General features: G+C 47.3%; 1 protein-coding gene across 4 annotated transcripts in view; it reads right to left on the reverse strand.

Annotated features, from left to right (window-relative positions):
* Positions 1–6482: 6482 nt before the first annotated feature.
* Positions 6483–17546, reverse strand: part of METTL24 (methyltransferase like 24) — a 48839-nt gene continuing 37775 nt past the window's right edge. For 2 of the 4 annotated variants that reach the window (XM_074862281.1, XM_074862285.1), the window contains exons 5-6: positions 15787–15873; positions 6483–8033 (exon numbers count right to left, since the gene is read on the reverse strand). In XM_074862281.1, the coding sequence (XP_074718382.1) occupies positions 7719–8033; positions 15787–15873 (402 nt within the window). In that variant the 3' untranslated portion in view covers positions 6483–7718. Of the gene's footprint in view, positions 8034–10238; positions 10348–15786; positions 15874–17546 lie in introns of all 4 variants that reach the window. The other 2 variants (XM_074862284.1, XM_074862283.1) reach the window with 2 other exon arrangements.

Below are 17546 nucleotides of genomic sequence, written 5' to 3' on the forward strand. Positions count from 1 at the left end.
GGTTTTGTTTGCTTTTTGTCATTATTCCTCCAATATTAAAAGAGTGGAATAACATTACGGAATATTTCTTCAGATGCTGAATTCTCCTATTTCTTGGAGCAATTTTCCTTCTCTTCATAAAGAAAAAAAGAAGTTAGAGGCCATTTCAAGGCCTCTCCTGCCTGGTAGGTCAGTCTGAGAGATCAGCGTGGAGTTGTCTGGTGAAGTCCCAGCCCTTGTGTTGCGGCAGCTCCTGGCTGGTGTTGGTGGAGAGACACAGGTACTCCTGGGGCATGGCAGCTGCTGCTGCTTCTGCTGCTGCTGCGTTAGAGGTCTGACACCAGTCAAGCGGCCGTCCCCACCTCCCTGTGAGGGTGGTGGCACCCAGGGTGGTGGCTCCACTCTCAACATCTGAAGATGGATGCAAGAGTGGGATTCACATTGTTTGGGTTTGATTCAGAAGTGGAATTTCAAATACGGTGGGGGAAATACCAGCTGAGGCACAGGAGCATTCTAATTACTTGCAGAAGTTTTGCACTGTGTACACCACTGCACTTTCTTTCAGGAAACTGCTGAAAACCAAACACGTATGGTGGTAATCCACCAAAAAGAGCAGGGACATTGCATTGGTATTCACGTTTGCGGCGGCATTTCTAGGCAGCACAAAGCAGGGTCCTGTTCTCCCCTTGTATAAGGTCCAGCCCATCGGGACAACGGACGTAGCACAAGCTGTCTCCGCAAAGGTCGCTTTCTGAACCAGCTGAAACTTTACAACAGGCAGGTCAAACTATGCTGTGAACAGGGACTTCTGTTTAAGGGAAAAGAACCATTCATTATCAAAGGCGGTTCCCTTCAAGTGCTGGGCTTACTCTGCAGATGCTGCCCCTGAAAGCCAGTGGAGGGAGGCAAATATAAATATGTCTCTGCATGTAGGTCAGCTCTGAACTTCAACCAGCACTAAACCAGGTCTCTACTGACTGCAATTAAATGTCACATTGTGTTAACAAGCAGGAAGAAATCAAGAGTGATTTCCTACTGAATAACCCTGAGGATCCTTTCAAGGGCAAGGCAGCCACTAATGAAGCTCATGAAATCAAAGTTTTTGAATGAACCAGATGGCCTCAGCTGTTGAATAATTCACCAGAGAGAATGAGTGCTATTTCTTCAGGTGTGCTACCAAGTGCTATGTCTTCTTGACATCTGCCAAGAAAGGCCAGACATATGTTTCCTTTATGCTTTCTTTGATCTTTCACAGTTGAGAGGTGCTCATGAAGAACAATTCTTCATAAGTCACCAATGGAATCAAAGCCTGGGGCCAGAAGTGTATGCGATAAACATCAGGTTTTGGAGTGCGGCAGGAGGTCAGGCCTTTCTTTGGTCAAATTTTGGAACCAAGGAAGCCAGTGTGGCATTTGGAAAGGGACCAGTTTCCCTGGAGAAGTGTGTTAGTGTCCTAACACGTCCTCCTCTGTGCTGCTGTGGGCTCTCTATGGAAAGCCCATGTTGCAGTATTGACTGTGATAGTTTGGGGGATTCACATCTGTTGCTGCTCTTCATCTTTACCAGGTCATGGGCAGCACCTGTAAATTCTGATTCACAAATGTGTGTGATTTATAAATCACTGTGGGCCTCTGAAAGGGAAATGCCCTCATTCCCACAGAAGGATCTTTGCAAATAAAACTGCCACTACACACAGCTCATCTCTGCAAAGATCCATTTTAGACCGAGCTGAAACATCTCCTGGTGGAGATATCCAACTAATGCAATAATGACTCCACTTCAGGAATGAGACCTGATCATTATGTCCTTGTTAGCTGGGGCTGGCGCTGGCTGTAGCCACCATGAATGACCTGAGGTGTGGGCAGTAAGGAGGCTCCTGGGCTGGGTTTCACCTGGTGCCTGGCTGGAGGTGATGGGCTGGCTGCTCTGGAGAGCTGATGCAGACGTCGGCAGGGAGTATGGGGAGATGCTCAATGCACCTGGGGACTGAGGGCCAGAAGTCTGGGGGCAAAGTGGAGCTGGGAAATACCCGTAACAGTGATGCTGAGCAGATCTGGGGCAGCTGAAAGTGCCAGGAGCACCTGGTAGATGGCATAGTATGGATATACAGCTTAGGAAAGGGGACACACCACTCTTTTGCAATGAACTGTGCAAACACATTGCTGAGCGTGTCACTGGAAGGTCAGTCCGGAGACACACATTTGCTAGTTGCTATCTGATGACTTGGGATGATTTGGGGCCTGTGCTCCTGCCCTGCCCCGATTTGGTCCAGGCACCTTCCGGTGCTGCTCCTGGCAGGAAGAGTTTGAAGACTGAGTCTGACGTTCTCCAAGGGCAGGGCCCCACAGCGGGTCTCTGAAGAGTCACCTCTGTCTCTCAGACCAGCCAGAGGGAAAAATAGGCTTTACTCCATTCTCTGCAAGAGATGCTGGATGCTGCCCAGACCAGGCACTCAGGCATATTTTAGCCAAGCCAGGACAGACCAGTGGCCCTTTCTTCCTGCCTGGGCATGGCCACACAGTTACCAGTCTCCAGGCTGCAGCTATAATGGGAGAATGCCCTGCCCACACTGGTTTTGATGGTGCACTCTGTACTTAGCCCTCAAAGAAGGGGGCAGCTACCACAGTTTCTGTGCAGGTCTGATCTGGGAAGAGATGTGGAGTACAACGCTGGCATGCAGTTACTGCAGGGCTCCCTGCAGGGAGATCATCTCTACAAGTTCCTCACCTGTTTCACGGTCTCTCCCAACAGTCCGCTCTCCTCCAGAGCTGCTCCTGAGCAGTGCAATGCTCCCTGCAAGGAGCCATCCTACAGCAGTAAGGCAGGCTCAAACACGGGTGCCAAACACATGTGGATGTCCCTGAGGTAGCTGGTACGGTTGAGAGCCAGCATGTAGCAGTAAATCTAGGTGGGAGGTTGGCTGGTGGATCTTCAGCTCTGGCTGAAGCAGCATGAGCCCATGGATGCCAGCAGTCCCAGATCCCTACCTTTCTCTCTCAGCAGTCCCTAACGGGCTGGAGATACCGCCTGAGCAGGGTGTACGGCTGGGACCCTGCAGCAGGTAGAGGCCCATCGTGCCCAGGTATGGCAGTGGGTGCACACGGACTTACCCCACGTAGTGTCCTTCAGCGCCAGCCCATCCGCTGGGGCAGAGTCAAGCCAGAGCTGGCTTGTGCCCCTGTGCACATACCCGGCAGCTCAGTCGTTAGGGGATGGGAACAGAATTTATTTAAGAGTCTCTCGTTTAGGTAAAAGAGATCAGTAAAAGAGATGGGGTAAGGGCACAAAAGCAAGGCCTCAGAAAGGAAGGCTGTAACTCTGCTTTAAGAGATGTGAAGTAGAAAGGCACAGATAGTGCATAAAATAAGAGTTGTTCATTTTCTCCCATAATATCACATAACTGCCTCCAGAATGATAAATGGCTTTTATCTATCCTGTATCTGAGATAAGGTTTCCTTAAAAATTACCATAGTTATCGGAATCTTTTCTTGCAGAAGATGTATTTGCCACAGCCTGAATTGTTACTGACACTACCTGGCAATCCTGAGCAAGAGATTAACCAAAGAAGTACCAGGGTGGACCTCTACTCCATTTCTATAATTTACATATACATCACTATTTTTACTTCAGGGCAATAATGATGGAAGATGTGCATACCTTTGGAATTCTAACATCTGAGAGAGATCATGTAATTTGTTTTTTAACCTCTATCGGTTTCTTAAATAAATAATAAGCTACTAGGCTACTTACTCTAAGACAATTCAGGAGGAAAAACCTCAGTAGTGCTAGAGCCCATATTTTTACGCTTTATTAATAAATTAGGACTCACAGCTAGGCTTTTACCACCCCATTATTTGAAAATTGGGAGTTAAGCCACTCTGCGGTGCAGCAAGTGTGATCATTCCAACAAGTCACTCATTTAGGAAATCCTGGTACCCTTTCACATTTTAATGAATCTTCTCACGACCCTGCATTGTTGAACAACCTCAGTATTTAATGTACAAGGGTTGCAGCAAGCATGGCTGTCACAGAGAAGTAATTTCCTACTCGTTTTCAGAGGTTGTGATCTCTTGGGTTCTGTATTACCTGGCTCATATATGGCAATATGTAGCTTGGCCCTGAGGAAAGTGCTTTGCCCAACATCTTGGGCACAGGGAATCAAACACATCTGCAACAGGTCATTTTGATTTTGAGCACTGCAGAGCTGAGGACATGGTGGGCCCCCATAGCATCCTGCTCTGGGTGACTGCAAAGCCCCTTGCTCCCTGGGCCAGGTGGGATGTGCAGGAGCAGAAACAGAAGCTACATTTATAGAATCATAAAATCACAGAATATCTCAAGTTGGAAGGCACCCAATAAGAATCATCGAGTCCAACTCCCTGCTCCTCACAGGACCACCTAACACTAAACCACAGGACTAAGAGCATCATCCCAGTGCTCCTTGAACTCTGACAGGCTTGGTGCCATGACCAATTCCCTGAGGAGCCTGTTCCAGTGACTGACCACCCTCCTAATGTCCAGTCTGAACTTCTCTTGATGTAGTTTCATCCCCCTTCCTCATGTTCTGTCACTGCTCATTAGAGAGAGGAGATCAGCATCTTCCCCTCTGCTGCCCCGCTTGAGGAAGCTGTAGACTGCGATGAGGTCACCCGTCAGCCTTCTCTTCTCCAGGCTGAACAAGCCAAATGACCTCAGCTGCTCCTCTGGACACACTTGAATAGTTTGATGTCCTTCTTATACTGAGACTCCCAAAACTGCACACAGTACTTGAGGTGGTGCTGCACCAGTGCAGTGCAGAGTGGGACAATCAGCTCCCTTGACTGGCTAGCTGTGCTGTTTAATGCACCCCAGGACACAGTCGGCCCTTCTGGCTGCCAGGGCACTGCTGACTCATATTCAAATTGCCATCAACCCAAACCCTCAGATCTCTTTCCATGGGACTGCTCTCCTGCCTCTCCTCCCTCAATTTGTACACATAACCAGGATTACCCCATCCCAGATGGAGAATCTGGCACTTGCTTTTGTTAAATTATACCAGAAAACAAAACGGTACCAGGAAGCAAAGATGGCCTGGCTGTGTCCATTTACTAAACTCTTTCAGCTTCCCAAACAAGGTGGCTGCATCCAAGCTGTCCTTGGCTTAGGCTAACTCCATGGCTGTGCCATGGAATCATCTGGGAGAGTCCTAGATGGCCTGAGACAAAATCATGCCAGGGATCTCATTAATTAACCAGATAGATAGATAGCCATCCCCGTGCACACGCTGCCTGCCACTGCTTAATTTACTAGCACAGGCATAGCTGGGATCATCACCTGGTCAGTAGTCCTAATCCAGCTGCACCATTCTCCTTCCCTAAATGAGACATTTGGTGTGCAGAAGACAATGTTAAGTCCCCTTAGAATTAAACTCCACTTAAGCAAATCCTAGTGTAATTGAAGAATTAGATGGATTTCTTTTTAAAAGGAAAATAAAAATGGGGAGGCAGTAAATCAGAGACTCCATACAAGGCACTGACTGTCAGCATGACTGAAAGGTAGTAGACTGAAAACCAGCACCCATTTGTTATAAAAGAAAGGGTTTGACATTTAGCCACAAGTTAAAATTTCAAATGTGATTAGGAAGACTGATACAAACCTGAGCACACAAGGGCACCAAGCTGGCTTTCAACTGAAGAGACTAAAATCTCCTCCATTTCCACTAGCCCCTCACCACCGTAGTCCTTCCCCATTGAAGTAGGGAGGGGTTTTTTCTGCATCTTCCAAAGCAGCCCAAGATCTGTGGTCTCTGTGGCAAGCACAGATGCTCCAAGTCAGATTCGCTGCAGCAGTTTCAAGCCCCACGACGGGCTCTGCAGGACCAGGTGGGAGGGAGGTGCTGGGGCCAGGGCAGGCTGCTCCCCGCAGTCTCAGAGCAAGGGCAGTGGGAGGAAGACTGTCATCCTAGCAGGGTCACCTGCCTGTTGGCCTCTTCTCGGAGAAAGGGAGCTGAACTGAAGGGCTGAAGCAGTTTCTGCTGGGGAGAGCGGTCTCTGCCCACCCTGGGGCAGTGGGAGCCCTCAGAGAGGTGGGAGAGGAGGAAAGCAGATGCCTGGCTTGGGGCAAAGCCTGGGAAAGGTGAAAGGAATGGTTTGAGCCACTGGTGAGGCAAAGCAATGGCTCTGGAAGAAAGCTGACTCACCTGCCTGGAAGGAAGAGCTCCTACACTTAATTTTCCCCACCTCTGGCTGTTAGCTGAGATCCTGTGTGCATGTTGCGTCCGGTGCAGGGCCCTGCTCTGGGAAGGAGGGGATGACGGAGCCAAGGCAGCAGAGAGGGTGAAAAAGGAAAGGAGGGTATGAAAGAAAATGCCAGGATTACAAGAGAAGGAACAACATGAGGACAGAGAAAGACACTTGTTAAAAACACAACGCTGGGCTGAGGCATGCCAAGGGGAGGAACACTGAGCCCTGCAGAAGTCCAAAACGAAAGGCAGTTACAAAGGCCATATATCAAAGACATCAAAGTGGTGTCACCTTGTATTTTAATGCAAAGTTTAATGTCAAAATTCTTTTAAAAATAAGAAAAAACCCAACCCGCTATATATTTTTTAGCTCCCCCCATTCCTTAGCTCCCCAGGGCACGGCCAAGGCTGGCTCCTGGAAGTCATCCAGCATGGGCCCCAGCATGGCCACGGCCCCCGACACCTGCCTGCCCCACCACCTCTGCCAGCATCGGTGCATGTCCAGGGCCCGGCCTCCTCGTGTTGGCGAGAGGCAGCCAGGCTGGGGACGTGCTGAGGAGGCAGCAGGCATCCAGGTGCAGCGCTGGAGAAGGCACACAGCAAAAGGTTCAACTAGACCCCAAAACAAACAGATTAAAAAGACCAGGTTTTACTTTCAGCTCTTTTAAATAAGTATCTCGCTAGGTGAACAACCATTTGCTACAGCCATTGCAAGAGTAATTTAAAACAAGCCGTTCTCTGAGCAGATGAACTAGGGAAGCCGTCTTTTCTGGCTGAAGCCTCCGGAAGGTGAGGAGGGGGAGCGCTGGTGGCAGCTTTTCCAGCAGCTGAGTCTCTCTGTCCCACCATCTCCTGTGTCAGAAGTGCTGAATTTGCTTCCCATAGCCAGACTGCCTTAAAGAGCTAAAGTCAGAGCACTCAGAAGCTGCTCAACAAAATAGGTAGGAATTTTAGTCTGGCGGTGATTTCTGCCTCTGCCAAATTCAGCTGAAATTTGCCAGTGGGTTCAAGAACATAACTGTTCTTGCCTAAAATTTGTTCCATAGGAAACAAGGCCACAGTAAAGAAGGTGTAAATCAAAGATGATCAGAGAAGTAACACTTGACCCTTCCCGGGAAAGGCACCTCCTCACGAGCACTCTCCTGCCCAAGGGCTGGCACAGCTCAGGGAGCATAGCTTCCCAGAGCAGCCCCAGAGGGATGCCCTCTGTGCCAGCACACTCAGGCACAGGTCAGCCTGGGTAAATCATGCTGTTAGCCCCGCCCCCGACAAACATTTACAGAAACCTCTGTCCTCTGAGACAGTGTACCTGCTGGCAAATATATTGCTGTACAAATCTGCACCGTGTATCTTGTTCTAGTGCCAGTTCTTTTGACAACATATAAAAATAAAAGCCAGTCCATTTTGTTAGCAGTCACTGTGTGCATATTTAGAAACTTTAGCCAGTGACGCCAAAGTCCTCTTCAATAACGCTACGGGGCCAGATGGCTCACAGTCACACATCATAAATTCCTTTCTGCTATTTCCATCTTGTATTTACCCAGCTCAGTGTGTAACAGCTACTGGCATTGAAGGCTTCCTTTTTCAGAAACATCTGTGGTTTTGATAAGTCTTTGTAGGTATAGAAAAGCCTAAAGTCCTTCAGCTCCAGTTCTCGGAGCAGACTGTACCAGTACCGCACCACAGTGCTGTCATTGCCGCTGACTTCAAACCCAGGCCAGTGGATGTGCACCTCAAAGACCAGCTGTCCTATCTGCTCAACAACATCTTCCAGGATGAGGTTCTCCAAAATTTTCCACTCAGCACTCTCCACATCTGCCTTGAGGACATCAATCTGCAACAAAAACACCATTACTATGTGAAAATGAGAGGCTTTGCAATTACTGTCAGTAACATCTGAGGCCAGGCTTGTCCATTTGATAATATACATAACTGCTTTTATGTACAATTCCTTTTGTATTAAAAAAAAAAATATTAAAAAATCTCAGAGCATCCTAGGGCTAACATGGACAGTACATGAAGTTTCACACTCGCCTATTCACAGCCCTTCTCCTCCTGCCTTTGACTCCTGGTCTGAAAAGCTTTATACCCCAGGGTGTCCAATGCAGCTCATCCTAGAACCAAAGCATGTTACTGTTCCTTCACAAATCTTGTGGTGACATCAAAGCTATGGGAAAAAGAAACCCACCTAACTAAACAAAGACACTAAGGCATAACTGTTCCTTATTTCTCCATCACAAAATCCTGTGACAGAGCAGAACACACTAACAGTGATTACTTGCACCACAGTAGAACAGGGTCCTCGTGTGCCAGATACTACATGCACCACACAAGAGAAGGCCAAAGTGAAATGAATAACTATGAGCAGCTCAGGTCACCAGCTGCCCACAGTGAAGCTGCTGTCTGAAGCTTTTGCAGGCATCACTACAGATGCTGAGTGAGGACGACCAAATCAAAAGAGAATTATGCAAAGAGTCTGCAGAGTTTTAAGGGCAGCTCCAAAGAAAAAGGGATAGCAGGAAAGAAGCTGTGAATCTGTTTGAAGGAAAAAATACATCTAATAGAAAAGTGCCCTGTTCTAGATTTAGACCATTACTTCATTTTGTAGTAAGATATTCAGCAATGCAACTTCTCACAGCCCAATACAAATGTGAGCTGACTTTGCTTGGAGATTAGCTGGGGGAAGGGAGCTGTATGCTTTAATAAAAAAAGACCATTTCATCACAATTTCACACCTGGTAGAAAATGATGACTGCAGTAGTGGTCACAAGCTGCAGAGCTCAAGGGCCTGCATTTCCCAGAGTCAAATAGGGGACACTCCTTGCTGTGAGAGCGGGGTTTGCCTGTGCCGATTCCACCTGAGCAGCTGCTTCTGCCCATCTGTTCACGCTCAAGGTGAGTTTGAAGTGAAAAATACTTCATTAAGAGTCAAGAACAGTAAAAAAACCCAACAAAAAAATCCCAGATTCTCTCTGGCAGCCTACCCTAATGGTCATAGCAGCATTGGAAAAGGCACCTGTGAAGGTACAGGAGAGAAATTTGGGCAGGTGATGTAAAAGCCTTGCCAAGGCGACCGCTTTCCTAAGCTGTGTCATCCCAGGACACCTCGCTGGTGTCAGGCCATGCCCCATCCATGCGGGCTGGGGCCCTGGCTTTCAGACCCCTCTGCCCAGGGGCCCAGGGCAGCAGTTGTGCTGTGAGCACCTCTCCTGTACAACCAAAGCTCTGCTTCGCAGAGGCCATAGCCAGAAACCATGGGGCCATGGCAAGGGGTGGCCACATCTACCTTCCTTTCTTCTCTGGATGGCTGACTGGAGGCACCAGGCTCTGATCTGCTGAGCTGCAGAGCACTCACAACCACATCAGCCCTCCTCAGGGGCTGTGCTCCAGCACTATGGATGGTCATGGGATGGCAAGAAGCAGTAGGTGTTAAAACGCTTGCTGTTTCTGGTCGCCACCATCTGTAAAATGAGGGTATTAACCACTGAACACCCTCTGTAGAGTGCAAGGGTTGTGCCCATGAAGGGCCATGAGTCTTTTGTGGGACAGCTGTATAACAACTGAAAACAAAGCACTGTGTTTTCAGAGCAGGACTTGGAGAGCGGGACTTGAATGAGGTCCACAGTCACAGACCGAATAATGACAAGCCAAGCCACTGCTTGTCTGCTCATTAAGGCTGCATTGTGCCTCCTCCACACTGAGGGAGGCAGGGGGCCAGTGGAAAATGACCGAGGGATTATGGAATTAAAGCCTGTATTGTGGCATGTCCACACAGGGAGTGGAGAGAAAGGTTGCACAGACAACCTTAGCTCTGGTATTTCCCAGCTTGACTCTGCAACGAAGAGCCTGCCAGTCTGTCCACCCGTGGGTTAGGGAAACAGTTTAACATGGCGCTCCTTTGGGTTCAAGGGGAGGCTGAATGTAAATGATGCTGCTCATGACATTTCAGCTGAGAACTACTTCATGGTTGAGCTCACTTGTTTTCCTTTATACATTTAAATAGATTACTCATTTTTCAGATACCAACTCACAGCTCTACCTGTAATGCAATTTTGTAGGTGGTTGATTCCACATGGGTGCAGTTGCCATAGGACCTTGCGGCTGCACTTCAGAAACCACAGATTTTTATCTTTGGGAGACTTCTGTAACTTTGAAAGGAGACAAATTATTCAAAAATATTGGGGGGGGGGGGGGGGGGTAGTAGGGGGAAGAAATGTTTCTATGTGTTTGCTTTTGTTTTCCCATGATCTGTGCTCTATGGCAACCCTAGGACATCTTTTTCCCATGGTAATGTTTTCAGTCATTATCCAGGTTTGTTTGTTTTAACTGCTGCCGAGGCTGCTCAGCAGGCACTCTGCACGCTCTGTGCTGTATTTGCAAAATTGATCCGAAAAGTGGCTGCTAATCAATGTTTCGGTAGGATAAGGAGTTACCACAATAACTGCTTAAGCACATACTGAAATGACCAGGAAATAAACAAAAGGCTAGTGGGGATGTGCTGCATACACAAACTAGAGGCTCTTTGCCTTTAGTGTCCCGCACTGCTCAGAGACCTGGAAGGAGGAAGGTGCCTGTCTCTACTCACCAATTTTTGTGGCTGCCTTCCAGGCAAGGCGTCCATCTCAGCCCAGATTCTCCATTTTATGACATGGATAGGGTAAAATAAATGGTGGAACAGCTTTGTGTCAGAATATCTAAGCGAATAACAAGCATCCTGCTAACACCAAACACAAGTTTTATGATGATTAGACGGCTGAGGAGATATTTACCATCAGTGATAAGCAGCGCATCACTGATAAGAAATGCGCTACCACCTTCCAGATGCCTCGATTCAAAGTGCCAGTGAAAGGATTAGTGGACAAATCTATAAATTCATAGCTCTAATTCACCTGGGAGCACAGTTGGAGTCTGCTGCTGGGAGTAAGTCCTGGAGGGCAAAGATCTACAGTGCCTGAAGGTAAAGGATGGCAGTCGATTGCGCGCCAGTTTCAAGCACTGGCAGACTAAGGCTGATTCCTCTCAACTTCCACAAATCCTCTTATCTTCCACAAACTAACTAGGTTATCACAGAAAAGTAAAAAATGTGGATTTTTCAATGTTTTCTCAGTTTAGCTCCCTTGAAAAAGCACTGCAGCATTGTACCAGTTACACTTGGGGGAAAAAAAAAAAGCTTTTCCTCATGCACAACCAAGCATATAAAACAGCTGAAAAAGAATGTGTTTTAGTTAGTGAAGGTTAACACATACTTTATGAAGGCTCATTTCTTCTTTTTAGGGTAATGACTTGTTACAACCGTGCATCGTTTCCTAAAGCAGAGATCAGCGCTCTGTTTGCCTTGATCGTTTTTGAAATACCAGGGTTAACGGGGATTTCAGGCTCTGCGCTGCCCCGTGGGCACCATTTAAAGCTCCCTGCGGAGAAAAGTCAATTGAGAGTGAGTAGCTGGAGGAAGCAATTTAGCTGTATTACTTCCAGCACGAACTCAGCATGTAGAAGCAGCAGCCAGGAAAGGCAAAAACAGCAGACGTAGTACAGGTCAGAGAAGGTGGATCCCTCCCTTTCTGTGGGAGCAGCTCCGCGGCGTAAACTGGGAGCAGGGAGAGGAGAGCTGGTTATGGCTTTCAAGCAGAGGAGCAGAGCTCAGAACCACCCTGTCCTCCTGAACCACAGTCCTGCACTCGGGATTTGAGGCTGTGAGAAATAATCCTTTGCTTCAGCTCGCTGATGCCGGGTTACCATTCTGACATACAGCAAGATGAACTCTGCTTGCTCATGCATCAGTTTTTTCCCCTCTCTACCTAAGTACAATTCTCTATTTTTCAACAGACAAAACTCTAGAAAAAGCTGTTTAATTCATATTTTGATAGCACATGATTTTGCAGGTAAAAACCGGGTTCTTGAGTGTGGCTTTTTTAAACATAGCTTCACTCTTTTCCCATCTGCAACCTTTCAGCATGATACTTCCCTCACTTTCCTTTCAAAATGCGTCCACAGCTCCTCCTCACCAGCAGGCGATGGCTTGGACGTTAAATCCCTTTCATTCCCTTTTATTCCGAGCCGAGGCTGTAACTGATGGCAGACAGGATACCACATAGCCTAATAGCAAATCACACTCCCAGCAGCGTGAGACTGCCTCTCCCCATGTTCCCTGTGATGGGTGGGAGGTGGAACCATCCCAGCTCTTTCTGAGCCACCCAGCAGGGAGACTGGGACTGCTGGGGGCATGGTCTGAGCAACTAGATACTGAAATCAGGAAAAAAGTCCAGGTCAGTGGTGTAGAGCTCCAAACAGCAGCACTTCTTCAAATTACCTCCCTTCCTGCTCACACTTACACCCCCCTCTGTGATGGTCCCTACAGCCAACTTCAAAACGACTCTGCGACTCTAGGACAAATGTGTTATTTGAGATTATTCGCCCCCAACGTGACAGATCGGGCACAACTTCAATTATCTGCTAAAGGCATCAAAGCCACAAAGCCTGTTTGTGCAGTTGGGTGATTACATGGTCTTTGGTCTTTTTTTACAGTAAAGGGCAACTGTCCAGTTGAAGTCACTCATACAATATACACATCACTGAAACAGAAAGCCAGCAGTGAGTGCAGATGAACTTCGTTCCCCTGCTCTCACCGCTGATCCTCCACAGCCTTGCAAGTGACAGAGAAATTTTTTTTTTCCTCCTGGTTTCAGTGATGTGCTTCCATGAAAGCATTACACAGAAGGGGCACAATATTAAGTCATTTTATGTTTACCATTTAAGCTGCAGAAAGTGTTTCAAAATCACATTAAGAAAACTTATTTAACTTTCTCTGATGGCCAACCGTCAGTATAGCAACTGCCTGCCAGAAGCAGTAATGGCCCCAACACAAACGTTCCCATCTGGAAAGCCCACCCAGTGCATGAAGGAGGTATCAATCTCAGCTGAGTGCTCAGGAGCCCTATGAGCACTTCACCCATGCTGTCCCATGGGGCACTGCTCCCAGCAAGGACCCACACAGGCACCCCAAATTACTCCCTCCCACAGCTACAGAGCCCAGGCCTGGGGGCGACCAGGCACTTTTATTCCCCACTTCTTCCTTTGGTCTCTGATGCCAAGATGTTTCCCACATACTCTCTCCATCTGGAAGAAATTTTTCTCCGAAGTCTCATTACAGAAAGACACACCCTCCCTTCTCCAGTCCAGCCCAGTTAAGTGATGCCACTTACTCCAATGGACAGGCAGAGAAGAGGTCTTTTAGATGACAGAGGTTTTTTTCAATGCCACCTTACCAGAGGACAAAATAGTTTCTGGACAAACAACCGCCACCTGACTTAGGAGATCAGCATGGCCTGAAATCCTTTCTCCTTGGCTGCATTAGGTCAGGAGGCTGCAGGGTTTCACCTGTGGCCTTCCTGTCATCACAGACATCTTGCTTTGCCATGGGATTAGTTCTTGGCATCTTCCCATCTTAACTCACACTGGGCACTGGACCAGCCAGAGTCAGCAGCTCATTCATTCATCACCTTCTGGTCATAAAGTAATACGTGTCCCCAGCCTGAATTGATTTTCAGACAGGTTTGATGGGTTCAGCTAGCATTAAGTTATAATGACCTTAAAGCTAGAGGTATTGTGCTTAACATCTTGTCTAGCTTGCTACCCAGCAAGACCAAGGTTCCTGTAGAGTCACAGGCATGCATCCCTGCTCAGAAACACTGTGCCCCAGAGCTCCCATTTGCACCATGTTACCTTTTTCAATTTGCACAGCTCTTCTGTTGTACAGAAAAAGATGAAAACATCATCCCCCCATGAGGTACCTCAGTCTCACGGCTAGACTGGCCCAAGTGGGAAAAATCCCACAAGAGAGCTTCAGAACCCCTGATCTTAAATTATTTATCAGTCTGGTCATCAGCAAGAGCTCTACTCATCAAAGCCTGTGCTGCAAACAGACATTTTAACTATTGCATTTATTCCGCCAGCAGCCAACAGCCCAGGCTGGAAGCGCAGCCACTCTGCGCACAGCCCTGGCCGAGTGCACGAGTTGCTTTGCAAAGAGCGCATTCAGCCATCTAATCTCACAGGAGATGTCCTGCTGCCCGCTCCCCCCGCAAAGGGGGGAAAATCCTTTCATTTCAGTTCTTTTGATCTTCTCTGCCAGACGCTGCTGGATGCCTGTGGGAACGGATGTTTACTCAAAAGAATAAATGCTGTACGCTGGGCCCTCAAGTCTCATCATTAAAGTGGAGCAAACATTTGCGGCCTCTTTGTGTTGCCCCAGCACCAAGCAAGGACAGTGGGACCCGGCTGTGTGCTTACATAAAGCCACGTTATCCCGGCCTTGCTAGTGATGAAAGCCAGCAGCAATACGACAAACGCATTGCGACAAACGCATTGCGAGGGGATGAGGGGGCAGTCGGCGCAGGAGGTCTGCATTAGAAGGCAAATAGTTAAGCAGTAATGGACCCCGAAGGCCTGAGGAGCAAGACCTGCAAGTGCACACGCACCTGCAAGGGACAGAGAGCTTAGGCTACTGTAAAATGGTTGTACATAGCAAACAGCATTTCAGCTGCCAGACCTGCTACTGTTTATTAATACAGTGCCCACGGGGGCCTTCAAAACGTAAGTAATTGAAGAAAGGGCTCAGAGTCCCATCTTCAAAAACGTTCACCACACTTTACAGAACACCTCTTGCAGGATGAGAACGTGCAGCCCCAGTATAACCGAGTAGCTCCAGTTCCCATCTGCACTAGCCAGTGCAATAAAATGCTTTAAGACTACACCCCTTCATGGGGATCTATTTGCTTCACTCCATTTCTGGTCCAAGGTGCCAAACTGCCTCTCTGCTTCACTGTTTGTCTGTCCACCACTGTTTGCCTGCAAACATGGCAGGAAGAAAGCTGCACGTTCCGGGAAACATGAGTAACACCCTGAACTGCTTGCATGACTATCAGATTTCACCTGGGACTGGCAGTGAGGAGGGGAAAGGAGAGCTGCTGTGGCTTTGACCTCTGAATTTCAAATTTTTGAGACTGGAGGGATACCTTAAACTGCTGTCAGATTAAAAATGAGACCAGAAAGGATCCAGACACTAAGGTGAAAGTATTCAAACAAGAGATGGCCAATTCCAATGACAAGAATTTGTAAACAGTGGCAGGAGGAGGGATGAGCTACTAGGGACAAACGTGGGGGAAAAAAAATTACATTTTTTTAGAAAGCTCCTAAGTGCTCTGTTTTATCTAAACAACTTGTTAATGTCAATTACTCCCTGGAAATTGTGAGAAGGATGGGTGGCAGAGAAAGACCAGGATGCTTATGGAAAAGGGGTAGCTCTCAATTCTCATAAAAGCAGTGTCATGTCATGGACCACCATCCTGAGAAGATATTCAGCACCTTGGCTGAATTAAAACTGTACAGATTCACATCACTGTGCTCAAGCCACTGTTAATGACTTAAGCAGGAGCCAGGAAGGATGAATACAGGTCTGAGCTCAGCAGGTGCCCTGCATGCGGTACCACCGTGTGAAGCAGGGCAGGTTCCCCAGGCTCCTGCTGAACTCTTGCTTTCAGTGGGAGGAGGGAACCAGGAGTGACTGGTTTCTTACAGCAGCAGCATACCAATGATGACTCCACGGTGCCTGCAGCGAGTGCTGTGCTCTTCTGAATGCAACTGCTTGACACTGAAATAGTGGTACGCTGCTGCTCCTGTCGAAAATAAGGTGGAATAGCATATTAGTGCAGTGAACTGTGCTGGGAATTGAACACAGCTTGTGCAGCCCCCTAGTAAAGCTGGGGGAAAGCAGATTTTTAATACCTGATTTTTTCTGAAGGGTCTGAACAACCACAACAAAGGCAACAAAAAAAGAAAAAACCCTAAAAAAAAAAATTCCTCCTTCCTTTCTAATTTTTAGCAGACAATAATATGCCGTGAAAGTGCTTATTTTCTTTAAAGGTGACCTGCATAAATTCTGTTTCAATTTTAATTACAATTCAGACATTGCACTAGCCCTTTTCCTAGGGGAAGAAAAGGCTATAGATCCCACCACATTCAGCCAATGGTATCATTAAAGAGATCTTCACTCCATGCCTGACAATTGCATACTAAACAGCACCTTCAGGTTGCTCCCTAGAAACCACTGTTCTTAACAGCATCCTGAGAACTGCTCCTGGTGGAGAGAATTTAAATGAGGCAAAAGAAGATGTAAGGGACCAAGAGAAAACCCCATAAAGGAATGTGTGTGAGGCATTCCTTGCATACAACACAGAAAGTGGGAGAGGTGGTGAGCAGTAAATCAATGTCCAAAGATCTTTGCTTCCAGAAACATGAGGTTGTCAAGCCCATTTCTCCTTGCAGCGAAACTCTTCAATCTAGTTACAATTAAGATACTTTATGCAGCAGCAGCCTCACCTAACTAAGCAAATGCAGAACAATTACCACCTTGATTTCATTATCGCTAAAATTAAAAAATATATACGTAAAGAAACACTGTGTGTCGGAAGCTTGTAGATTACTCAGGAGCAACCATTTCAAGGTTACAGAAGGCAGCATTTCCAGCTGCAGCTGGAAACATCTGTACCAGTTTGCCCCTTTTCAGCAAAGAGAGTAAAATTCGCCAACTCACTGACACACCCCCAAACAAAAGGTTTTACACACACAACAAGGGTTAGTGCTCAAACTGCAGCTCTGCTGTAACTCCAAGGAAATCGGTCACATTACACAGAGAATGCATTTGGCCCAGCATGTACAAACATAATCTCAAAGGGACTGAATGCATGTGTTACAGGCAATAAGTCTCGCAAGAACTCATAAATCAAATTACAGAGCTAGAGGCAGATGCTTATTGTAGAATAACATGCTCTCCAGCACTTTGAGCTTTTGCTCTAACAGGATGACTTTAAAAAAAAAAAAAATTACATTTTCTGGCTAGCTTGCCCAATGTTATTATCTCCAGCACTTTCCCTTTCAGCACAAGGAGCATGGAAATCAGGCGTGTGAGACAGATTTGCAGAACTTTGAAGTCCTGATCTCAGGACTTGTCAGACAGATGCTGAGCACAGACAGCATCTCGGACAGACTGATGCTGAGCACAGAGCTGAGTTTGTGGGCAAGCCACTCAAGATGGGATGCATGTCACCCAGCCTTAGACATCTAAACCCAACCAGCTATAAAGCTGCCTTTATAGACCACAGAGAACTGGAATTTCTGAGGAGCAATTTGAGATGTGCGGGTCACATCATTCAGCCTGTTTTAAACATCTGCCCTTGAATGAGATGAACGGCACCTGTGTCCCTTGAGTTTATGAGGACCTCAACAGCTATCTCAGTTAATGAAGGTGAGTTCCATGATCCTCTTGGAGCATGACCCTGGCAGGTCATTT

This window comes from Strix uralensis, chromosome 3 (genome assembly GCF_047716275.1).
Source record: "Strix uralensis isolate ZFMK-TIS-50842 chromosome 3, bStrUra1, whole genome shotgun sequence".
NCBI classification, from domain to species: Eukaryota; Metazoa; Chordata; class Aves; order Strigiformes; family Strigidae; genus Strix; species Strix uralensis.